We start from the raw sequence: 26363 nt of genomic DNA on the forward strand, positions 1-26363 counted from the left end.
CTTTTTGTAGTTATTTTGTGTCTCTTTGCAGTTCCTCTGTATCTCTTTGTGGTCTTTTTGTGTCTCTTTGCAGTTCCTCTGCATCTTTCTGTGGTCTTTTTGTGACTCTTTGCAGTTCCTTTGCATCTCTTTGTGGTCTTTTTGGTGTGTTTATGGTCTTTTTGTGTCTCTTTGCAGTTCCTCTGCATCTCTTCATGGTCTTTTTGTAACTCTTTGCAGTTCCTTTGCATCTCTTTGTGGTCTTTTTGTGTGTATGTGGTCGTTTATTTGTGTCTTTGCAGTTCCTCTTCATCTCTCTCTGGTCTTTTTGTGACTCTTTGCAGTCCCTCTGCATCTCTTCGTGGTCTTTTTGTGACTCTGCAGTTCCTTTGCATCTCTCTGTGGTCTTTCTGTAACTCTTTGCAGTTCCTTTGCATCTCTTTGTGGTCTTTTTGGTGTGTTTGTGGTCTTTTTCTGTCTCTTTGTGTTCATATGGAGTGTCTCCCTGATCGGTATGTGTTTATTTGGGTGATGTTTTGCAGGTGAAGTCCAAAGGCACCCCCTGACACTTTGGGGCCCCTGGACCTGGGCCCCAGTAGACCCATTTAGTAATTCATTCATGATGGCGACGTGTCAGACCTTTTCTAAACTATAGATGTGATTATATTTGATATCCTGATAAGTTTAATGCCATAAAAGTAGCCTATAATCTCCATAATTTGTGTTTCTCAACCAGTTGGAGATCAATTATTGATGTTTAAAAGCAATAGAAGTGGGAAATAATTTTGAAATCAGTTTGGAATCAGTTTGAAAGACAGAGCTTTTCTCATTCTTACATCTTATGACTTTAAAAACAATGTGAGACATCTGCATAAGTTGCACCATTTTCACAAAAGTCATTGTGCAAATGCTCTGGAGTTTAACATTGCATGCAAACCTTTTATGCATGTGACAATAAATTGTGTCTATATTTGGATCTGGACGTGTAAAAATAGTACAACCCCTTTGGTTAAAAACAAAATTAGACAAAGGTGACCTAAAAAACTGAACCTATGGGCCTTCCTGCTGCTCAGGGTCGCTGCGTCCTCAACAGGACAGAAAAAAGATTAGGTCAAGCTTTGCGGTTGGCTCCACTAGATGGCGAGAAACACAATAGAATAAGAGCACGTACACTCTGTATGGCCTTGTGAAATGGCGTCCTGATGAGATGGTGCTGAAGTTATTTGCCTCGTCACCACTAGTCCAAAATAAATAGAGCTACGGCGAAGCTTCACACTGGCATGCAACGGAATTTTAATAAAAGGGAGTGTGCACATTGTGCAACAGAAGCCTAATAAATGACAGTTCAAAGTTTACTCTCCTATTCAACAGTTGACAGCTGATAGGCTTTGGCTGCGTCTGCAGGAACTCAACACACTGAGTGATATATGTTGGTTTTCTGCGTAGTTTGCATGCACAGATAACACCGCAGCAGATAAGAGGACGCACTTCAGTAGCCGCACACCAAACATTTTATACGAGCTATGTTTACGCCTCTCATCTGCTCACCGCCTCACTTTACTGGAGCGGAAGAAAAGCTTCATGGGAAATGTATTCATGACATCATTGCTTTCCCCGCAGCGGCGAACAGCGGGGGCGCGCTCCGGCACAATACACTTCCCACAATCCACTGCGTTGTTGTTAGCGACCCCATCTTGTGTCCTCCTCATGAATATATATCAGGCAGTATTTGCGTAGGAGGTCGGCCGACGTTCATTTCATATTCTAGCACTGTATTTTGGTCCAAATGGGACGCACAGTCACGTCTCCGCCCTGATCTGTCCCCGCGCGCCCAGCCTCTTCCCAGCGAATTTCATCGGTAAAATGTTTTTTTCGGAGCAGCGGAGGAGACTCCGACAGGGAAAGGAAGGCAAGAAGTGAATGACTACCAGTGGAATAAGTCAGCAACACCGCCCAGTCGGCGGACATTTACCACGGTGGGCACGCAGTCAGGCTTTTAAATGTAGAGGTTGTAGGTGTAACCAAGTGCGCACCGTTATTTATTTAGAGTGGGGGACTTTTCATTGGCAGAGATGGAAAGTGTGCAGGCTGTCGCTGAGGACGGCGCGTCGGATGGAGCTGCGACCAAGTTAATGAAGAAGCCCAGCGGACTGTCTGTCGCCCGGGGGACTCCAGCGGATGATGGCGGTGGACATTTGGCACCCTCCCGCGTAGAGGCAAAGAACGGGAATAGCCTCTCTCATTCCGCCTCTTCAGCGGGATCTAGTGCGTCAAACCGAACTGTGGCGTCTAATGGCCGGGGCTCATCCAGCAACTCCAGCTCCCTCCTGTTGAGACGGAGGCGCTTGAAGAGAAACCTCTCCGCTGCAGCTGCAGCCACCGCCACCTCAGCTGTCACCGCCGCCTGCGGCGCCAAGATGAACTCGGCCCTGTCCTCTGCGTCTCTACACACTCGGAGTCTGGATAGGAAGGCTCTGCTGAAGCACCGACAGAACATGCAGCTGCAGCCCGCTGATCGAGAGTGGGTGAGAGCAGATCTCCACCGGGGCTCCATACATGTCCACGACAGACTGACGCCCTCATATCCCAGGCCGGTTCTTTGCACTATGGACACCACAGCCGGCGAGGTGGCGCTCCGTCTGAGCAAACTCTGCAGTAAGTCGAGCTCTGTTATGCGCATTTTTTGTAAAGATAACCCCAAGACTGACCAAAATGGCAACTGCAATGTGAAGTATGAATATAATGATAACCCATGCAAGGTGAATGAAGACTCGAGTATAAAATGCAGCCACCTGACTCCCCTGGAATCCACAGAATTAAGGGGCCATCCAAGTGACAGGCTGAGGCTACTGCTCATGGAGAATGCAGATGAGAGGCAAAAGCAACAGGACGTTGATGGAAAACTTTTCACCCCAGAATCAGAGTCACAAGACAACATAGCCTGTTCACTGTCAGATTTAAACTCTAACTCCAACATGGATACCCCCAATGACGACGACTCGGAGCACAGGAACGGTTTGGACAGCTATGGATTAAATTCTGGCTCAGATGTGGAGAGCAGTGCATTTGATGACCTGAGCTCCGGGGCCCGGCTCAGCGAGCACAGGGACTCCCTCAGCGATGACATGGTCCTGGGCACAGAAGCATCCATCCTCAGCCCCTCCTTTGACAGTGCCACAGAGGGCCACGACATGTATGGCAGCTCCTCGGACGAACTGGACCTTGACTGTCCTGCGTCGAGCACAAGCATGGACCCCATCTCGCAGCATCACACCAACGGAATCAGTGCTGTCACTGCCAACTACAAACAGTGCAATATAGGACATTTAAACGACATGACAAACAATATGGGACCAGATAGCAGACTCAACCCACATAGTCTGGGCAGCCTGCCACCCAGCAGTAGTGCCAGCTCATTGTCAAGAGCCTGTTCTACAGGTAATACACCTGATATCCAAGATCCGGACTGTGGCCAAGGTGCTGTACAATCAGGCCTGACAGCAGACCACAATGGAGATTCCAGTGATTCCAGCCCCACACTGTATGTTCAGCTGCACGGTGAGGCTGTCAGGAGGCTTAGCCCAGATGAGAGGCCTCTGCAGATCCAGAATGACTTTCTCTTTAAGCTTGGATTTAAGGACCCTTGGAGAGTTCAAGAGGAAGGGCTTAACACGGAAATTGGCTCCTTGTTACGTTTCTATGCAGGTAGGTGAAATGATGCATTCACATAGAATCACATTCTCTCATGAACGGGCTTCTGCTCATCCTAGGACTTGTTGAGGCCTTCTCTTTTGCACACTACGTAGCTCGGACTGCAGCTCCTTGGTGTTGTAGTGTTTGTAACAGGTTGTCAACCTGTATCACAAAACATGGCAGATGCATTCATGCAGGTGTGCAACCTTGTGCTGTCAGAGCAAAGCAACAGTTTTTATTTTTTCTAGCTGAAGCTGAATAGAATTCTCACGGGGGGGGGGGGGGGGGGCACGTTTCTTAATTTGAACACTGACCAAGCGGTGGGTGCACACATTTAGTGGCATGAGCTCAGAGTCTTAATGCTTTGAAATCTTGTAGGACTGAAAAGAACATGCCCACATGTCCCTGATATTGTGAAATGCTGTCCAGTAAGGTGAGTGCAGCACAAGACCTTTGCTAATAACTGCGGCAGCAATTTAGAGGGTTATTATTAAAAGCCTAAGCGTGCTTCCTAATGACGGTTTGCCATGTTAAGATTTAACTGTGTGGTGGCATGAATGGGTCAGATTGAGGTCATGGTCCAATTGGTTTGCCAGATCGTCCTTGCCTCAGGGACTTCCTTTAAATTTTCAGGTCTGTTTTTTTTCCTCCTGTCCTGGACTGTCTTTGTCAGACTGTAGCGGCACACTGTGCTCCCATGGACACGCATGACATTGCCACAAAGCCATCACCACAACTTATGGTGCTCAGACATGGGGCCCTTTCCGGCTTTTGCCCCATTATCATCCTAATGAAAAGGCTGAATGCCTTTGTGGTTGGATGGAGAGTAGGGGTGGGAGCGGTATGGCTGGGAGGACCATAAACCCTCTCTGTGTACCCAGTGAATTCTGGTCATTGAGATGCTGCACAGTGCCTGTCCTATTGGCATCCAGCGCAGCTACTGTCACACTAACTAACTGCCTGCCAAGCTGGGTTAACGTGCTCCTCCAAAGCTCAGGAAGCCCTTTTCTTCACCACGCCACTGCCTCCACCACTGCTGCTATTGCTGTCGCCTCTGGGGGAAGTGAAATGGGGGTGGGAGGGGTGGAAACTGAGTGTCTGTCGAGGACAGTTGAGGAGAAACTGTTTGTTGGGTCTGAAGTATGGAAAAGAGAGGCATTAACACTCTCTAGCTTCCTGTCCCGAGAGGCTGTTGAACCAGAGGTCACTCAATACGCAGCCGAAAATGGCCACATGTGCTTCTGCTCGCAGTCACATGCACTGCATGACCTATTGTGCTCTTGAGTACTGGATTGCTTGAGGTAGAATGATTTCATTTAGATAGCATCATATGGCAGGCTGTATGAGCATGCACACTGGGGCTCATGTGGATGGATGTGCAATCAGGGAAGGTGTGCAGTCAGCTGAGCTGAGCAGTAGCAGCAGCCGCTAAAGGCGGGCAAAAGTAGCCCTGATGCCCCTCTGAGGGCCACGCCTCCACATCCCATGTGAGACAGCTTAACAGAGGTCACCTGAGCTCTCCCTCCAGCCCCCCCACAGCATATAACACGACTCAACAGTCAGGCCGCAGTCTGCACAAAAGGCCTAATTCTCACTCAGTCACATAGAGAAGGACACAAGAGAGCACTTTCATGCACGCACACACAGATGCATGCACTGTAAAGAGACGGCAGTGCCAATGCCCTTGTGACATGTCTGGCCTGCTCTTCCGCCCTTTCCTTACACGATGGAAGCATGGGAGGAATGTACGCTGGCTTGTCTAGAATTTCAGGCACGTCTGCCGAGGAGGAAGTGGAGCGAGGGGGTCGGGGGATGTACGAGGGGATACCGCGCTGACACATGTTGCGCTGACTTTGAATGGTTGTCCTGCCTAGATTGTGAAGACAGGGCGAGTCTCAGCTGACTTGCTGGCTGACTCTGAGGCGCAGCTGCCACAACTGTAGACCTCAGTCACACTAAGGGCCTTTTTGTCTGCATGCCTGTGCATGCAAAGCGGCCTTTGATACAGGAACTCCAGTATCTAAACTCTGTTTTATGGCTCAGTGGCTCAATAAGAGAAGTGCGCGATCTGAATGCTATATATAACCTAGATATTAAGTACACAGGCGGCCGGCAAATTGTGCTGTATCTTTAATAAGATTGACAGAAGAGGTACTCAGCACTCAGCATGATTGGGGAAGAGGGAGAATGATGGGAAGAGACTGTTAAGTCAAAGAGTTGCCATGGTGCATTTTGCTAGATCCTGTGGACAATGCAGAGGCCAGTTTGACTTTGAAGGGTTCAGGTCATGGTTTGAGTGCATAGACTTTGCAGTGGCCAGATGAGAGAGCTCACACACACACACACACACACACACACACATACACATGTACAGAAGGCTGCCTAGATCAAAGGGCCGCTGTCCTCTTTGGCAGCCTGACGAGTGATCCTTTCAGAGCTGCCCACACAGGAGCCTCTTGTAATGCCTAGCCAGCTTTATTAGAGTTTGAGTACAAGGGAAAACTCATATAATCAATACATTCACATTCTGTTGCTGAGAGGCCCCAAAATTCCATGAGTCTAAATAAAACCACTTCCTCAAGAGAGCTGGGTTAAACAGATTTTTTTCTAACTGAACACTTGAGTCATAGCCTTGATTTAATTGCCCATTCAGGTAAAAGTGTTCAGGGCACAGGTTAGTGTCGGCCAGTAATGGGGCGTCTGCTCTGTGGACAGGAGATCCTCAGCCCTCAATTAATGAAGCTGCCCCCTGCTTGGATGGCTCTGTTCCCTTACCCAGAGGTAGTAGTGGCGTGTGTGTGTGTGTATGTGTGTGTGCAAGGAAAGGAAATGGCATACTGAACCCTAACACTCAGTGGCACTGGGGTTCCCTAGAGGCAGAGGACCCAAAGTTCTTAACCAAACGAAAGCAGCACACTGAATTATTTAGATTCATTAGCCTACTTGGCTTTGCAAACACTCACATCCATGCACTTCAGCGTACCCACTGCTTTATGGGAACCTTCTACTCACCTTATTAAAGTTGAAATGTATGCTTTTTAAAAGCAGCTTCATGTAAATCTAAAGCGGTGTCTTTATGAGCTAATATTAATGACCACTGGCATTTACTGGCCTGGAAACTGTCAAGGTATTAATTCCTTTTCAGCTCCACTCAGGTTTATAGCTCAAGCTTCTGTGGAACAAAGTCAGGGTCGATAACAGTTTCAACATGGTGCACCCAATTTTCAGGTAATTCCCATGTTGTTTTCGGTGTCTGCCAGCAAGGTGAACTTGGCAGAAGGAGTTTTTCATGCAGAACTAATAAAAAGCAGAGACATCTAATGGAATGCTGCAGATAATGGCTCTGCTTTAACAAAACAAAAGTGTCAAATGTACCTGCTTAGACATTTTTACAGCTTTGCACGTTTATGGTAACAATATGTCAAAAGGTAGTACTGGGAAAGATTTTTTAGTTTCTCAAAAACACGTATAGTGCACCTTTTTATTACCTGTTTTAATATAAAGTTTTCTCTGCAATGATTCTCAAAACAAATTGTGATTTCACGCTCATTGCCTCACTGTTATTGAGTTACTTATTTACAAAATTCATATAATAACTTACTCTTTTATTGCTTTGGGGCCTCGGTGCTACTCTAAGGCTAACATTGCACAGATTGTGCATTTCTGTCCTCACCCGGCTGCTCAGCTCTACAGCATCCTAAATGACAGATTGGCATCTTTTTGAGAGCCAAAACAGTGCGTTCGTACTTGGGGACTTGGAGGAAATAATACACTTTAAATGTGAGCTGAATGTATTAACTCTTAACTTTGCACTTCTTGCTTAGTTTGTTTTGTATCTTCTATGGATTATCTTGTTTCTCACAAGAGCTGCCGGTATCTCCAACCTAATCTTTGGTCACATTTATCAGATATCCTTTAGCAACACATTCTCACGCCGACCTCGTCACATATTGACGTTTAGTCACGGACCTTCCATGTCCAAATACGGTGTGAGAGGTACCCTGGGTGCGTTGGATGTTGATGTTCTGGGACGCCATGGTTGGGTTTAGGCAGCTAAAGCACAAGATTAGGTTTAGGAAAAAACAACAGGGCTTTAGTCCACCACCAGTCCTGCCCACCCACTCAGACTTTCGCCGCCTTCACTTCTGTTCTTGTCCTGCCTTGTTTACCAATCGAGTTTCATTAAATATATCATGCGATGTTAAAGGATGTCTTTTTTTCGTCAGTGTCTGACGCCGCAAGTCACTGCCCAAGTGCCAAATTTCGATGACTTTGGAGTGAGGCCGGGTTGCCTTTAGGGCCCTGACACACCAAGCCAACAGTTGGCTGTTGGTCATTGTCGGGCCATTGGTCAGCATCTGTTGCCCTAATTTTTGTGGTGTGTCCTGCACCTTTGGCACTAGCTGCCCCTTGTTTTCCCTTGCCAGCTGCTTTGTGGCTGATTCAACATGTTGAATTGGCGTCAGAGATGGTGGAGCCCATCGGTGAGAGAAATCACTCTGATTGGCAGTTTAGCTCAGTGCATGTGAGGAGAAAAGGAAGTGAGACAAGTAAACAAATGGTTTAAGCCAAGAGAGATTGAAACGTAGTTGTAATATTAGGTATGATTCACTTTTTAGCCATGGGGATCTTTAGCGGGAACTCAAACAGGAAATATCATTTGTTAACATTGGGTTGTTTTGTTAATGTGCTAACTGGCTAACTAGCATCTTGAATCAGTCCTGTCGGTCTTCTGGTTCCCCCTTTTTAATGACGAATACAGACTGCCACCACCTTCTCATGTGGAGTTACTCTTATGCTAGTCGGCCGTTGCTTCAGTCTTTGGGATGTGTTGAAGTGCAACTTTTCGGCCAAGACACACGCGACGTGAAGCGACGTAACAGTCAGCCTTCATTGCCGCTACTTCTTTGGTGTCGCTTTGGTGTGTAGGTCAGTGGAATTAAAAATAAACTCCATGTCAGTATTGTTGAATGAAATCACAGAAGTATACAACAGCAATGTAAACGTGTCTTTGGATTAGTGTCTTTAAATTGTTACTCAAATAAAAGTTTGAAGCAATGCTAGAAGCAATAAAATAAAAACGCTCAATTTATAAGCAGAGTAAAATCTCATCTGAGGCAAGCGTAATGGAAGCAGTGTCAGTCCCTCTGATATGATGTCTGTGTAGACCCAAGATGTTAACATTTAAAGAAGACAACAAACAGTTCAATTACTCTAAAAGCCTCTAGGAATATCAATTCAGGACTGTATCTTTCCGCTCTTATCTCTGACCCTCTCCGAGGAGGCAGCGGCTGGTGACGTGATGACTTAAAGGACTCGGCAGGGTTTAAAGGCTTAATGAAGCTCCCAACTTTCTCCAGCAGGCTGTGGCAGCTATTAAGCAGAGAACCACTCACTCTGTCTTGTCTGTGCCACGTTGCTTCCTTCGTACAGTCAGCAGCACGCCAGATTGCTCCCACACTCGCACTCGCATCAACATTTTTAAAGGCAGAAGGAGAACAGTCTGCGCACATTTTGTCATTGTTTTGTTTTTTGTTTTTAATGATTGGTCACTGGTTATCCTGATAGCAATATGGGGATCCCTCCGGCTTAGTTTGAATGAATTTTGCTATTCAAATGGACGTGCGACTGGCCTCCAGGGATTCACGAATTGCAATACTCAAGTATCAGTGTCACCTGAACCTATATAACGTTTACGTTTACCTAAACTACAGCATCTCTATGTATGCAAACACTCCTGGGAGGACTTTGCAGAAGTGAGGCACTAGGCTGCCCCATCCTTTCTCACATCCATGTCCTCGCCTGACAGCTAATGGTCTATCTAAATGGCCTATTGCTGAGTCATTATGTAATTGTGTAATCAGATTTCACACGTTCCAGAGCTCAAATCCAATACGCATGTGTCTGTGTGCACTGAGATTTTTTTTTCCCTTTTGCGTTCACTACTGTATGTGCACGCCCAAGATAAAAACCAAGCAATCAAAGAATAGATTTATGCATTTCATGTCTCTTCACGTGCGAGCCTCACGTGTAGACGTGGTCTTAAATGAAATGTGGTCATACAGCCCCAGCGTGGAGCTGGATGTGCACGTCTCCGAGGATTCACACGTGTGTCTACTGAGGCAGACATGTAGAGGATGGTGGTGTCAGCTTGTAGCAGTTAAAGCCAGGGGAGCTGTTTTCTGTCTAATATAGATTGCCTTCTTGGCTGACATCCTCCCACCCTCCTCTCGCGCCGAATCTTCCTCCCTCTCTCAATTTCTCTCATGATCGATCCCCCTCCTCTCCTCTCGCTATCTTTCCTCGCATCTCCTCCTCCCTCACACCATCTGACAGTTTCCATTTATCCTCCCATATCTCTTTATCTCTCCCTAGCTTATTGCTTTTCACTCCAAGAATTACTGGTCACCCTCATAATTGTCTCTAAAAAATATTAATAAAAGTTGAAAACTAACAGCTCAGGTCATTATTTCTGCAGGTGTAGCGCTCTTCTCGTTGTCCTCTCTGTGTGTGAATGTGCATGCGTTGGTGTACAGTTGTGTTTAGTTCATGCCCCCTGTGGAAGTAAGTGAAAAAGAAAAAGAGGGGTATGCAGTTGAAATTCTCATTGCTTTGTGGTAAGCAGCTAAACCTAGGGCTGAACAATGTCATGCTGATATGTCACTCCTGTCTGCCTGCTGGCATATTCCGACAATTGGGAAAGGGGGTAAGGAAAGGCAGCAGCCTGCCTTATGGGAGTAGCCCAATCTCTCAGCTGTCTGTCAAACCGGCCTTGCTGGATGTTCCCCAGAAACCTCGGGGGTAACAGTAGGTGTTGTTCAGGAGTAAAGGCAGTGAAAAGGTTCCCCCTTCAGCAGGGTCATGGAGTGGACCGACTGTCCCCGAGTTGAGCACCAGTCCCTGACCACATGCATGAGGGGGGATTAGAGGCAGGCCAGCAGGGGCTCACTCTCCACAGCTTTGATCAGCAGCAGTACAGCCTAATACCAGACAACATCTGCAACCCTCAGCATTAAAGAGGCCCAAAAATTCCGATTAGGGAACACACTGCCTGCTTGCCTGCTAGTGTACAGGACAGAACTGTGTCAATTCCTGGATGGGAGGTTTTTAAATACCACCGCTCCAGTGGTGCTTACACTGATTTGTTTTACAAAGCCATAGTCTCCAGAGAGGTTATTTTGCATTGTGTTTAACATTCCAATTTGTTAGAATTTCATTTTCTTCTGCACAAATTTGTAATTACAAAAGGATCAGGTTTGGGGCAGCTGTTTTATTGGAGATTTTGTTTATGCAGAGGCATCTTCCTGAACTGCAGATACAAAAGGCCAAGTCGATAGAGTGTTTAGCAAATAGTATTGTGTGTAAGGAGTTCAGAGTGTTACCAAACTGTCCCCAAATCTTTGTTTTTGTCATCTGGACACAGCTAGATAAGGTGTGTTTGGGTGGAGTGGAGATTGTTTTCTATGGACTCTGCTCCAATAGAAAGGGGCATAGCCGTTGATGTGAATTGGCCTAGTTGAAAGTTCATCTCTCTCCAAAAATGCTGAAGCACAGCATTGATACTTCCTCATTGGCAAGGGTGACATTGAAGAGAGAAGAGAGAAGCAAACAGGACACTGCCACATCCCCATAGATACAGATGCTTTGCACAAATAAATGCTGCACAACATCGTGGTTAATGCTCAGGTACTTAAATCCTGGAGGTATCCACGGCACATCGTCCTCATAGATGCCTCAGTTCTAAATTTGGACTACCTATAAATCCTATCTTTGTGTAGCCTGACTTTGGGTAATAAATTAGTTTGTGGTTCGTGGTGGTGCCACAGTGGCAGCGCTGGAAGTACTAACACTGTTTACTAAAGTAAAGGTAGCAAAACCAGAATGTAAAAATACTCAATCACAAAAAACCTCCCACATGTGAGTGAAAATTCCAAAGTTCACAGACTTATCACCTGACTCTGCAGTTCCCCACAGTTCTCTTGCTCTGTAACATCTTATAGATTGTTGTTTTTGTTGCCTTGCCCAGAGGTTTGCTGTTTGGATTCACTCTCACTGCAGCGGGCGTTCTCTTCAAACCTACTGTGCAGTACCTTCTCAGCACCAAGCTTGTGAACATAGTGTAGCAGTTAGCAGCTAACACGACAGATATTTCCCTCAGGAGACAAAAACAGAGCTAAAATGAGAGCGAATATTGGACTTGCATTCATCAGGGGTCTCATTTATAAAGCAATGCATAGGATCCATACTAAAAATGTGCATACGGACAAAAGCCAAAAATGGCGTATGCCAAAAAATATTAGGCAGTTTCTACAATCAGGCTTCCAACTCACCATCTGCATCGCCAATTTCCTGTCATAAGCATGGGTCAAAGTTTCTCCCATCAAGTCTGTTTTTATACAATGCAACTTTTCCATGGGAAGTGGCGTGCATCTCTCTCAGGCCTCGTTTTGTGCGTATGCAGTGTTTATAAATGAGACTCCAAGTATAATGTTGTTGCTCTGTATTTGCTGGATGTGCAAGTAGGGAAAAAGGGTCCAGAAAATTATTATTATTGCACATTTAAAGTATTAACCATTAAAAATACAAAAAGACAGCCTCTTACACAATTAGGCTAATTATTTTTATTACAATATTAAAGATGTGTTTACTTGTAGCAGCTTTTATCTCTGTTGGTCAAATTGGAGCTGTTGGTTTAGCCCAGGGATAGGAAACCTGCAGCTCTGGAGCTGAATGCGGCTCTGCAGACCCTCTCCAGTGGCTGTTTGGAAATGAGTGACGTTATTTAGTTATATTCAGATTTTCATTGTTATTGTTGTAGGCCTAAAGTGATTATTGCATTCTACATTTGTAAAGATGTTGTACAGTTTGACATGGTGTGTGTTTGGGATACAGGTCATAGGAAATTGCAGATTAAATAGTCAACTGAACCCATTAAGAAGAGTAATGTATTCAGACAGAGTTTTTGTGAATTTGATAGTATGATTGCTTTATTGAAAGTACAGTAGTACCATTGCCAATAGTGGGATAGTTAGTGGGCTAAAACTGTACATTAGTAGTTGAGGTAGCACGTTGAAAGGCAGATCGTTAAAGTCATTGCCTTATAGAAGCTCAGTTTTAGTAAGTTTTCCAACTTTTGCCAAGAGGGAACTTTAGATATTGGTCCCTAGATTATGTTCACCCAGTTTCATGCAGATCGGTCAAACTTCCTAGGAAGAGATCCATTTGAAGTGTTTTTCAAAAAATTCAAAATGGCGGAAAATCTATATAACTGGAAGTTATGGGTTCTTGAGGCAAATTTGTTCCTCATGAGGAGAGGCATCTCTGTGCAAAGTTTCATGTCTCTACGACATACAGGGCATGAGATGCCCAATCAAAGTTTGCAATTTCAATCGGTTGCTATAGCGCCCCCCTTTGGCCAATTGATGTAATATTGCTTCATTGGCATCCTCCCATGACCCTCTACCACTGTGCCAAATTTCACATGGATTGACCAAGTCAGTGAGGAGAAAAATGTGGAACAGACACACAGACAGACAGAGTTTTCGTCATTATATAGTAAGATATAGTAAGATGTTTTAATGTTTCATCAACTGATGCAGAATAGCTACCACTCCACCCGGCTCAGTCTTGGCAAGGTGCTGGAAACATCAATAAGTCCAGATTGGACTTATATCTATGCAGTATTTCACTTTATTGTTGAGCTATCTCTTAGACTTTCTTTAGAGCATACATCAATGTTTCATCAACTTAAATATGCCTCATACATCCACGACCTTATGCCTGTTACTTGCAAGGCTAGCTATGGAGTCCAAATTTACCACCAAAAGTACTAAATAATTATAAGTAGCCCATTGCAGAGTCGCCACCGTGTAGTAAATCATATTAATGAATGCGCATTCAGACGTATTTGTAATGTTGATAGGCTAATTAAGACTTAATAGGCTGTTCCCTTTATTCAAATATGTTTTGCAGCTCCAGACGGATTATTTTTTTCTTCATTTTTTTGGCCAACTCTTAGTAAAGGTTGCCAACCCCTGGTTTAGCCTGATCTTTAACTGCGTATCATATTTTATGAAGTGATCATATGTTTTTTTATGTAATCTCTCAGTCTTCTGTGTATCAAGTGTTTACAGCTGTCAGATAATTATAGTGAAGTCAAAAGTACAGTATTTCTCTGCAGTATGCGAGTGCAGCACTTGAATAAATACACATTCCACCACTGTGCGACGGATTGCATTTTACAGAGAGATATTTCTGATATTCTCTAAAACTGAACAGCTATCCCCAAAACAAAAGCCAACTGGAAGGTCAGTGAGGGCTGAGATTTGTGAAACTAAGTGTGGTTCTCGGTCCAGAAAGACCTGTGGAGACATCACTGCATGTGCAGCCAGTCTCAGTCATTAACATGGCAATTTGCTGTCTCTTGCTGTTTAGCTGTGCGGTGTGATAATCACCCAGGCCCTGGAAAAAAAAAAAGTAGAGCTGTCACCTGCTGCACCGGGAAGCTACAGTACTTCGCACATTCTCTGCCCATGTCCATCTTTGCATTTTTATTCTGTTTTCTCTGGCACATGCTTGTTCTGTCGGTCAGTCTTTACTCAGTTTCTAGTTCCTGTTTCGTTAGTGGCGTCTCTCTCATAAATACAGTCGTTTTATTAACTCTCACTCGGCTAACACCCAGTTCTTTTCTCGCTCTCGCTGCCTCCCAGTCCCTCTGGTTAAAGACTTCCCCTCTTTAGTTCTTTTTTTTTTTTCTCACTATCCCTCTCTGCCCTCCCGCCCCAGCCCCCCCTCTCAGTGCCACTGTGTTCACATGGCCCCTGCATGTGACATGAAGCTGAGCCAAAACACCCCGGATGCCCGCTTCAGCCCTGCACTGTTCCAGACCTTGTTAAATTTTAAACAAAACAAAAGGAAAGGAGAGGAGGGAGGGAGGGGAGAAGGAGAAGAAAGAGAAAAGTGAGCACGTGGGGCCGGGGGAATGTGCAACAACATCACAATCTCATTCATTCATTCGTCCCGTCCCTGTGCATCATCTGGAGAGACCGGCCCTTTAATTCTCTCTCTCCCTCTCTCTTTCCTGTCACTGTGCCTGTGTGAAAGCCGTCCTCTCTGTCTCTCCCTCCTTTCTCTCTGCTCTGAACCGGACTGATTGTAGCTTTAACCACAGATCTGGGGTCTGATTACTTTGTGGCCTGTCCTACTGTGGAATTAAAGAACAACTGACTCTGTAGCTGCTGTCTTCATGGACAACTTCCTTCTTAGTTACCCTCAAGGCAACTGCTGCCCATCAGATGCATTTTTAATACTTTGTGGAATGGGAGAATAGCTGGACTACAAATAATAACACTCACTGTTTATCTTTTATTATTGCCTGTGCTTGTACCTTGTATGAATCTCCTTATTACTCTCCTTCTTTGGAATGCCACAACATGGCAACCTTTTAATATAAAGTCTCTCAAAACTACTGCAACATCCCAAAGGCTTGTTGCCAGATTTAGCTAAGCTATGAGAGTCCTTCATAGCTGCTGATAATGAATGGCATTAGAGGTTAAGTACAAACAGTACAACAATGTGCTTATCTGTGTGTCTGTGGTCTACCCTCAGGGAAAATTTGGAAACTGGAAGTGGTTTGACGGCCTTTCGTTTTGGATTAGCAGCTAATAATTCCAATCAGCGATACAAATGATGCCATTGTCACCACACAGTACTCATATTAAGACAGTTTTCTGGCATCATGCATGATATATTATGATGACTGATGAATCAGATGGGCCAAATTTGTTGGCAAACTGCAGCCAACTGTGCACTGTTGCAAAGTGTAGTTCTTTACAGAGATTAAGTTAAAATGGGCCAACTGATTAAACTCAGTGCATATTTCTCCAGCAGTTAAAAAAGTGTGTCAGCTCTGCCGTATTGTGATATCAAATGGCACAAATACTTCACTTTCAGATCCTTGTTTATGAGCAAAACAAGTCCCGACAGGAGCCTCAAGCGGCCTGCAGTTTTGCGGTCCTCCCAGCAGAGTAGTCATCCAACCAATCACACGCACGCTCCTGATGATATTATAGTACAGTACACTGCTCTGATATTCACCCTGTCTCTTGCTCACTCCACTGCTATTCTTGTACCGCATCTATGAAAACGTTGCTGCCGCCTACTTGAATCTGCTTTTCTCTACTCAGGAATCTGTCTCCTTGTTGATTGGGAGCACATGCTCAGTGCGTACACAGTACATAAAGTCACATCTGTTTACGGGGGAAAACAAAAGTTGACATGCCATCTTCTCTAGACACAGGCTGGTATATCTGTTATGACACATAAATGTGTACTTGCATATTTGTAATTCAAATCTGTACTTATACCTTGACACAATATGAATCCTTTCAGAATTGATGCTTGAATCCCTCTGGGTTTTCAGTGTTGCACAAAAGGAGCGTGGCCTTTAGAGCTGTGTAACGCACACTTAACACAGTCCATGAATTAGGAAGTATTTATGATATGCTAAAAATGGGCAAATGTCATATTCATAGTATCACGTCTCAGCCAGCACTGCGACACAAACAAACCGCCTGATTATCTTTTGCAGTTTTGCTCTTTTGTGACCTTCTCCTTCTAATGCACATCCATGCTGGCATTCAGGCCAGGACAGTGGAGTTGTTGCAAAGTCTCAATTAATGCCTCAGTTTTTGGGTGTCAAAAATAGGATTAAACTCTTTAATTAAATTAGTTACTTACTGAAATTAAGAAAGATAAGTATTTCTGGTGGGGCTTGCTGAAATTAATTCCGTTGATGATTTTTACTTTCCATTTAAACTTTAAAAGCATATTTGATTCTGATGACATTGAAATAAAGTTTTAAGCAACTCTAACTGTTCATACTGTGCTGATGACATATTCAACTGTGGATATTTGGATTTTGTAAAGGTGAAGTTCATTGTCTTCAGCAGTGTTGGGCAGTAACACATCACTAGTAACTTGTTACAGTGACAATAAAACTTTTCCCAGTTATAAGTAGTGTAACAAATTACCAATAAGATTTAAGTAATAATATTGCAGTCACCCCAGGAACAATTAACTCGTTACATCCTCACTTTTGTTGTCACACCCTTATCGGTTTGAAATCCAATCACGTCCCCAGGATTCTCTTTTGTTATTGTTGCGCAAGCTAGCTTGGAAGCTGGAAACGCTTACATTCAGTGGCTTGACATATTTATATTACTTTGATTTTGTCAGGAGGACTGATGACGGAACATTGTCATTCAAGTTAGTGGTACTAAGACTCTTTCCACCATGAAAAATACAACCTCAGAACTCCCTAAGAACCTGCTACGGCCGACAGCACAACAACGTGAAGCTCATGGGCATAAATCCCACCAGCAGTGAGCTCTCCTCGGTCGTGTAGCTTGGCTGAAGCCCTATGCTGGCTAAACAACCAAAATTGGATTTTGATTTTGACAGCTGCACACTACAAATGACAAAATATAATGAAGCTTGTGGCTGGATATGTGGCGGATAAAGTGTTGCCTATCTCTGAGGTTGACTTTCCATCATTCAGACACATCCTTGGAAAAATACAGGTCACAGGCAACAAAAGACCCCCAACATTCAGACAGAAGAGCACATTTTTAGGAAGGAATTTTTAAGGACAAAGGACACAATAACTAATTTTCTGGGGTGTATCGGGAAAGTAATATCCTGCTGAGACCCGAACTTTTATTTGGTATGCTTTTTAAATTCCTCCTAGCTATATGGGATCAGTAGGACCCGATAAAGTATAAAAAAACTAAACACCGTCAACGATAATTAAGTCCCAATGTCCTCAAACAAGATGATAGTAAAGTCATAATTTCTTCAAACGAGCACTTCCTAATTAACAGTGTCTTAGCTGGTTACTGTTGCTAAAATTCGTTAAATTTGTTGCCATGTCAAACTACGAACATTTATTAATCATAAATAAATAAGTTTCAACCTTTAGATGTGATCAGGTTTTGGACCTTGTGTACTTCTGTTTCGGGATCGGCTGCAGACTGACTTGGCAGAGATGGTTGCCATCTTGTTTTTACACAGACTAGTGTATTGTGCTCTTACTACCAATATATGGCACAAAAAAAGTGTCCACGAATGAGGACAACTGGTCTAAGTAGAATAAAGTTTAAGGTTAACTAAACCCAAAATGTGATTTCCTGATATGACGACACAGGGTCTTAGGAGGATATAATGAGTAGGGTATTTGTATCATATTGTGTTTGTGTTGTACTGTATTGATATTGAGCCCAACACTGGTCCCCAGTATATTATTTACATTATCAGCTTGTTCCTACTTGTGTGAATGGACTGATTTTGGACTTTACAGCTTCAGTGTTCTGTCAGTGTTACTAAAAGAGAATTTACAATGCTGGTATTGAAAAGAAGACACTTGTGAAGCACTCTTGGATAGATGCAGTGATGACCATGACTGTGGTCTTGTTAAAAGGACCATGACAATGACGAGGGCAGAAAGACTGAGGGATGGTGAGTGGCAAGTTCTGAATGTAAAATATCCCTGCTTCGTTTCTATCAGCGACAGGCATTATTAATGCAGTGGTACAAATGAACAGGGAAACCCAGGGCGACAAACAGGCGGGAGTCCCTGCAAGCTAATTAATCACTGACATACACATTAACACACACACATAAACACACACACACAGCCTCATGAACTCGTGTACGTGCCTATGCATGCGCACTTCACCACATTCAGCTCTAACCTCTTTGCACGACATCAAACCTTCACTGGCTTACCAATTACTGTTCTCATCTCACCTCTTTAGCCTCGCTATCAGAGGGAGGTGTTGTCAGCCTCCTCCTTTATCGTTACTCTCCCTTCATCCCTGGCTCTCACATTTCACCCTCCCCTGATGCACTTCCCAGGGGGGTTGAATGCTAGGTGGGTAAGCCTAAACCTCTGTGTCTGGAAGGGGGTTATTGTACTGGTGCTTAAGATGACAATACCTCGCTCCTTTCTCTTTCTCGCTCTCTTTAAGCCCCCCATACGGTATAAGGCGCCGCACTTTATCAAGGCTGTATAGAGTGCTGCAGAGACAGCCTGCTGCTGTATACAGGCCATTAGCAACTGCTGAGTGACAGAATGCGGAGGCTGAAGTGACACAGTGACGCCGCTGATGAGCAACCAGTGTCCTGAATTATGAGATAATGTAAGTGTGTTTGAGAAACTTTTCACACCATTTCGGTCCATTAAACGACAGAAAATACAGGAAAAATGCCGATCATCATTTTCCAGACCCTAGGTGATGTCTTCAATGTGCTTATTTTGTCTGACCACTTAAAAAAAAAAGGCATATGGGGGTTTATCCTCCATTTTGAGAGGCTGGAACTACCCAATACTTGGTACTCCTGCTTGTAAGGGCCCTCCACAAATTTTTCAAACCAAGGTTAGTTTACTTGTTAGGAAAAGTAGTAGTCTCTTTGAAAGCTGTTGTTGAAGGTCTACTGTAGTTCTGAAGAGAGCTTTCCATCATCTGATAAATTAAAACTTGTGATGTCACCAGGGTTATGTTGGCTTTGAGTCTACAATTTTATAAAATAAAAGCGTACTTTACAGCACACTAGCATTTTTAACACAGCCTCAAGGATATACCACCCTACATTCAGCTGCACATGTGACAAATAAAACCTTTGAATCTTCACAGACTGGGTGTATGCAGTTTGATAAATATGGGGATTTACCAGCGGAGAACGTCCATCCCTGTCACGTTGCATTATTGGTAATGTAGAGTGCATCAGATTGGAACTGGAACATCTTGGTTTGTGCTGCATTGATTTATATGATTATCTTTTTACTTCCTCTTGCAGGGTCCCAAATCTTATGGAAGTCCAATACAGAATCACTGCAATATGGCTTTAGTAAATAAGTTAATGCTCTATTCAGTTCATCTACAGATTGATCAGTTGGCTAATTTTTGCAGCACTCATTCGGAGTTTATATGAATCACGAAAAGAAATATAAATCAAAAGGACTGGGCGATATGTAGAGAATCAAATATCACAATATTTTCGTCCAAATACCTCTATATTAGTACTGCAACAATGTTTAAGGGTTGACTGTTGGTGCTTTCACAAACTATTTAGATAATGATATTTCAGTCAGGACCGCTTTTGTCCAAGAAAACTTTGTTTCCATTTGCAGTATTACATTTGGCGGTATGGCTCTGTTCTGGGGCCTCTCTGCCTTTCCTAGGCCTGCGCAGAAAGCCTCTTCCATGCCGCTACGTGGAAAGCCTTAAGGCAAAGAGAGCGTACCTCTCTGCCCTTTCACGTGCAAACTAGAAAAGCCTGAAGCAGAGAGAGCACACCTCCCTGCCCTTCCATGTGCCTACATGGAAAGCCTAAGGCAGGGAGAGCAGCAGCAACTAGACCTCCCAGGAACAGAACAGAGCAGCATCAATGACAAACAGAAATGACACTGATAAGTCAGACACAACATGAAAAGGAGGAGCTGGGTTGCAAAGCAGCTTGCAGAAGAAGTAGGCAGGCCAAAGCAGTTTAAATAAGGCACCCTGAATTAGATTCGCCATCTGGTTGCATAGAAGGGAATCGTGTGATCTCTCAGCTGACTCTCTTCCATCTATCAGCTGCTCCATCAGCTGATTGGGCTGTTTGAGATCAGCTAAGGCAATTCTCAGTTTTTGACAAATAATTATCAGTAATGTGGATATAATGACTAAGTGGGTAAAGGTAAATATAGAATAGCTACAATGGTCTGGTAAGTTGAGGAGATTACATCACTTTACCGTAATGCAGCCTTTTAAACAGGAAAAGACGACACTTCCTGTTTTACGATAATCAAAATCTAAGATAATATCTACTCTCATATCACCATATTGCTATAATACCGATGTATTGTACAGCCCCTTGAGTGAAGCTCAGTATAATTGATGTTATACTGGTGATGTGTGCCCCAGTTCAAAGCTTGTTTTAAAGCTCCTCCAGGCAGAGACTCTATCACAATGTTGTCTTACATTGTTTATTGGCTTCTGGGATTTGCTTTAATTGCATCTTCACTACACGCCGCTGCCCGCTTTTATGTCATTGTGCATGCATTGCCCGCGATCAGGCCTGATTATGTGTCCTCATGTGTTAGTGAGAGAGCTGTAGGACTGACGGCGAGTGCTGCATCATTCATGAGTGTGTGCCACCCTGTGCCTGGACTGCAGTGACCCGTAGCTGTCAACAGCGTATCCTTGAGCGTGATGGCACAGGCTGTGCCGAGGACACACTGCAGCGACCGCTGGCATGTGGAGGGCTGTGGGTGGGGCCAGGGGATGGGTGTGCCAGTCCGAGGGTTAGAGAGGAAGCAGTGAACGCAGAGACGGGCTGAATAGGACACCGATATTAATGTACTGTATTATCTGTCCTTTTTTGGAAGTTCTCTTTTCACTTCTCTTCCTCTTTGGGGAGGTCAGAGAAAATTATCAGCTGTGGAGCAGCCACCTACCTAAGGACACTTAAGCTGGATGGGCCCCGTGCTGACATATTTGAAAGGAGGGCCAGGGCTTTGTAAGAATGCGAGGAAAGAGAGGTCAGGTCGTGAGTAAGCTGGGCTAGAAATGGTGATTCCCTGCGAGGACCATGGCACATAAAACCACTCAAACTTTAAATCTGAGCCGAAGAAAGTAGGGAGAGAGGAGCTGGAGTGTGGATGACAGCTAAGAATACTGAAGCCTGACGTTATATACTTTAGGGAATAGGTAATGGAGGAAGATAAGTAGGAAAAATGAGAAATTTCAGTTCAGCTGAAAGCCTCCTTGCCCTCTGAAACATTAAAATATGCGCACACACACAGTTGAAACCTTTCCGGTCATAACCTGTGTGTGCGAGTGTGTGTGCACAAGCAAGACAGAAATACATTACATAACTAGGCACCCTGGCTCTCCTGCCAGTTTACTATCACACAACAGTAACTCAGTTCACACGTGTGCAGGCTTGCTTTATTTTGTGTGTGAAAAGCGCAGCCTCCCATTTGTTTCTCACGCATTCATGACCTGCTGGTAATTCATTAATGCCCAACATGGAATAGCCATCCTCTTCCACCCTGGTGAACAAGTTTATCATGCATTTTAACTCAATCTACACGGAACAGCATTACATAAACACTTGGAGGGTTTGACGGAGAATACATCTGACCTTTTGCTGGCAAGATATGAGACGCTCACTGGAAGTGAGAGAGACATGAAAGTCTTTTCTGAGTTGTTAACCTTAAAAAAAGATAAGCATTATCATCATTTAAATTAGCCCTGGCGCTGTATGATGCAAGGTATTGTCAGACAGCTTGCTCGTTTTCTTTGTCCTCGGTAAATAGGCTGTACAGCTTCTCTTGTAGCATCTCTGCTGATAAAGAAATGTTTTTGCTTTTGTTTAAAAGAATATGCCTGTGTATGACTATGTCTGCCTGGCTTTGCTCTTTAAAGGATTATTCAAGGGTATCACAATTCCAGTCTTACCGCTGTAGTTCTGGCCATGATTTCTATCAGTTGCAATGTTATACTCACATACATGTAGCTGTTTTCTGAGATTTGGGAATGAGGCAACATGACAAAAAGCAGTAAGCAATACATTCTGAAGTTTTAATCCTTTCAGTTCCATTTCGGGATTTCAGTTCTGGTTGTTTTGGCGACACCTGTGGTCATACCTCTACTAAAGCAAATATATTTTCTGTTCTGCTCGTCCTGGTTACATGATGGCTGTACATGACATATGAGCATGTGCAAAAATTATGCAAACTGTAGTAGTCAATCATAGTCATAAACACTAATCAACCACCTGAACGCAACCAGACTTTGGTAGGACTTAACTTCTCTTTGTGTGTGAGAGCTGCGTGTGGGGGAAGAGGAGGCGGAAGGTGGACTATTGCATGCAATGTTTCTGTAAGTTATTAATAACTCAAACACTGTGGGTGCAAAGCAAGGTCTTTACTATAGTGTCTGGCTGTGAATAACGCTCCACAATCCATCTTAGCTGTTCCTTTCCCCCATCATGCCCCCATCTTACAGTAATTCCTTGAAGGGGGGTTAATGACTGCGCTGAGGACACTGACACTTGCCATCTCTTTCAGTTTCCTCCACCAGTTTATTGGTGAGAAAACTTTGAATACTGACATAGACATTAGACATTGATTACCATGACAACAATTTGAGCTTTAAAGCATTCAGGTCAGCCCTAGTAATCATTCATTGTAGTTCACAGAATGTGTTCTTGGTTGATCTTTGACTTATTGTACTTGCTGTTGCTGTGTACACACAAACCGGTAGATTACGCATGTCACCATAATTGATCAAAATAATGTCCAAAGCTACAAAAACCCCAGTATTAATAAACTGTATCCTGTAATGTCTGTTCAGGCATGATTATACAATCACACGATTTTTGCTTTAGAGTATTTTGTGGCAGTCTTAATACCAAAATTTACAGCTGACTGAGATTAGCTCACCTCGTCTTACAGCTCTTTCCTCTCACGAGTCTCTCTGCCTGAGGTGACAGGATATGCCTGGAGCCAATTCCTTTTCTGTCTGTTTATCCATGTATTTATCTAGCTGTACATTTTTTTATTCCTCCATCTTAGCCTTAGCTTTCTGCTTTGCCTTATCTTGTTTTTTCTTTTCTTTCCATCCTATGCATCTATGCGTTTATGTCCATCCCCCTCTCTCTTGCCATAGTTCTCTCTACACCAGCATAGCTCCCAATATTCATGTACTGCAGCATGCAACTATGAACCCTCATTATTTTTTTCTGTACTTTTATTTATGTACTTTATACACACACACTCGCCCACAAACATACTAAATAATTTATTTGAGTGCTCTGCGCACTTCCACAGCCTCACAATCAGACTCAGGTTTACACCTATGTATTCAATTAATTGTAGTATGCACACATACACACACACACACACACACACACACCTACACACACATATTGTATGCATGAGCAAACACAGGGACACTTTTGTCCATTACAGTTGCATTCCCACAAACAATGGGGTGAAACCACCAAAGCTCTTGTGTGTGTGTGTGTGTGTGTGTGTGTGTGTGTGTGTGTGTGTGTGTGTGTGTGTGTGTGTGTGTGATTGTGAGTGGCTGTGTGCTCTGATCAGTGGGCTCGTGTTTTCCAATGTAAGGTTTCGTAACAAACACTCATTACATAACAGCAGCAGCAGGAGTGGAGCGGGGGGGAGTATGGAGGGAGCACACATCTATGTACGTCAGCGTCCAACCCTTCCACTGACAGAGGGAATCACTGGGGAAAATCTTCGTTTTTCAAACCTTGATGCCGACACCTGCGATTCGAAGCATCGCCAAGGCAATCCTCCTCACTGTCCGCTGCATCTGGGTCTATTTTTAGTGAATATTGATTGAATTACATGATGAAGCATGTTCACAGTGCAGCGGGTGGTGTGAAGGACGGTGCGGCTGATGGAAAGCGCGGTTATTTCTTTCACTTAGGTGCACATAAGTCATTTATTTGAAAATGCACAGCTGTACAGTGCACGTATGATTTATCGACCTCTTATGGGTCCTTTCTCATCGTAGTTCCTCATTCCTGCTGTCAGGCACATGAGTTATGATTGCATATTTACACACCGTTTGCATCCGTTTCTGCCTCTGCCCATAAACACAGATTTGCATCAGGTTAACAGGACCTGAGATGTGAAGATATGAAGTGTCCTCTGCTTTGCTTGAAATCATGATAGAAATTAAAAAATGCAGAAGAGCAACTGAGTGTGTAAGTGGGTCAAATTCTAGTAAAAAAAAAAAAAAGAGAAGGGATAATTCAGCATTACAGAACTCACTACAAATCCTCCTTCAGGTCATCCCCCTGTCATAATGCATTCCCACACTGCCCCCACAGGTGGTGAATGGTAATGCTCTGACCTCATAACTGGTGTTGTACAATGCCTTTAATAGCAGAGGGCTGTTTAGTTCCCTTCTCCCCAGGGGCAAAGGGTAATAATGGTTTGATGGGGAAGATATTGCAGGCTGTGACCTCATTTGGATTCAGGATGTGTTTCACTGGACTGAGAGAGGAGGTTTTATATGGTGTGTGTGTGTGTGTGTGTGTGTGTGTGTGTGTGTGTGGTGTGTGTGTGTGTTTCTGTCTGATCTTGTCCTTCCTGGTGACATGCTTAAGAGAGATGAGGTATCAGAATTTGAGGGCATCTATCAAACTATTAATTATCCACTCCGCCTTCTGTCTGGGGATGCGGGGATGTCTCATGGTCACCAGGGCCACAGCATCATATTTTCCCTGAGCCCTCTTCCTGTGTCTCCCTGGCCCTGATCCTTAATGCTACATCACCAGCTAAGAGTAGCGCAGACAACAGGGTGAAAGAGAAGAAGGAGAAACATCACCTCGACTGAGCTGTTTAAGCTGAAGGATGTTGGGTGTCTGACAGTAGACGGGAGCACAAAGCAGTGCCACTCGGCTTTTCCCTGGAGGGATTGGAGGCACTCCTCGGCACTCTGGTGAACACAAAAAAAAACAAATACACGCACAGCCTTGTCACCTTATCTTGAATTATTGATAGATATTGTTTTAGTACATTTCAGAGTATTAAAATTCTGTACATTGCACCCTTTTTTTCAAAACTCCACACATTCAAAAATGTGCCCATGTGAGATGCATAACAATTTAATCATGTGTAATTGTTTTATTAATTAAAGAGATAATGAAATCAAAGCTGCAACATGGATGATTGAATAAATACTCATCTAGTTAATCAGCTGCTTGTGGCGCTGTCCAAACACTGCAGTTTACAGTTTTGTTTATAATGATTTCACTGTTGACTGCACTTATGAGTTGTGCTTTGTGTTAATATACTGCAGATATTATAGACTCAACAACAGGAAGTTCAAGGTTCTTCTTAATAAAAACAACGTAGCAAAAGACCTAGACACATTAAACATAAGTAATCCAAAGGTAAAGAAGAGAGATAGCTTCTTGCTTCCAAATGGTGACACTGAACAAAACTAAAACAATAATTGCCACTATAACGAGACACGGGGAGAACATGCAAACTCTGCACAGAACGGCTCCCCTACCCTGTGTTCAAACCAGGAACCCTCTTGCTGCGAGACAACAATGCTAATCACTGCATCACCGTGCCACCCCAAAATGCTAACAGCATCATGCTAACATGCTCAATGTGACAGTGATATTATGTTTAGCCAGTTTAATTTTCATCATGTTGAAATTTGCAAATTAGCACTAAACACAAAGTACAAGTGAGGCTGATAGGATGTCAGTTTTGCAGGTATGCAGAGAACAAATATTGTGACGCTAAAGCAAAAAAGTCAGTTGGATTTATCTGCTGTGGATCCTAAATGTACAGCATTTTATGGCAGTCCATATAATAGTTGTTCAGATAATTCACTCTGAACGAAAGTGGTGGGCCAACTGACCAAACTGACAGAGCAACATTGCCATTCTTAAAGGAGCTGTATATGATATTCGGAGCATATCTATGATTTAGAGTTTGACTCAGGTTGTCTGCACATGAAGGTGGCTGAGCTGACCGACAGTGCTAACTCCATAAAAGACACCAACATCAGCAACAGTACTGACAGAGCTAATGGTTTTAGCCAGGGGGAACTGGAGGATTGGTGGTACACTTCCACGATGACACAGTGAGTTAG

At 43.8% G+C, this 26363-nt stretch overlaps 1 protein-coding gene across 1 annotated transcript in view; it reads left to right on the forward strand.

Annotated features, from left to right (window-relative positions):
• Positions 1-1714: 1714 nt before the first annotated feature.
• phlpp1 (PH domain and leucine rich repeat protein phosphatase 1) overlaps positions 1715-26363 on the forward strand; it is a 54888-nt gene continuing 30239 nt past the window's right edge. Inside the window, exon 1 of the mRNA XM_049598399.1 lies at positions 1715-3684. Coding sequence (XP_049454356.1) covers positions 2052-3684 — 1633 coding nt within the window. The 5' untranslated portion in view covers positions 1715-2051. The remainder of the gene's footprint in view (positions 3685-26363) is intronic.

Source organism: Epinephelus fuscoguttatus, linkage group LG15, assembly GCF_011397635.1.
Source record: "Epinephelus fuscoguttatus linkage group LG15, E.fuscoguttatus.final_Chr_v1".
Lineage (NCBI taxonomy): Eukaryota > Metazoa > Chordata > Actinopteri > Perciformes > Serranidae > Epinephelus > Epinephelus fuscoguttatus.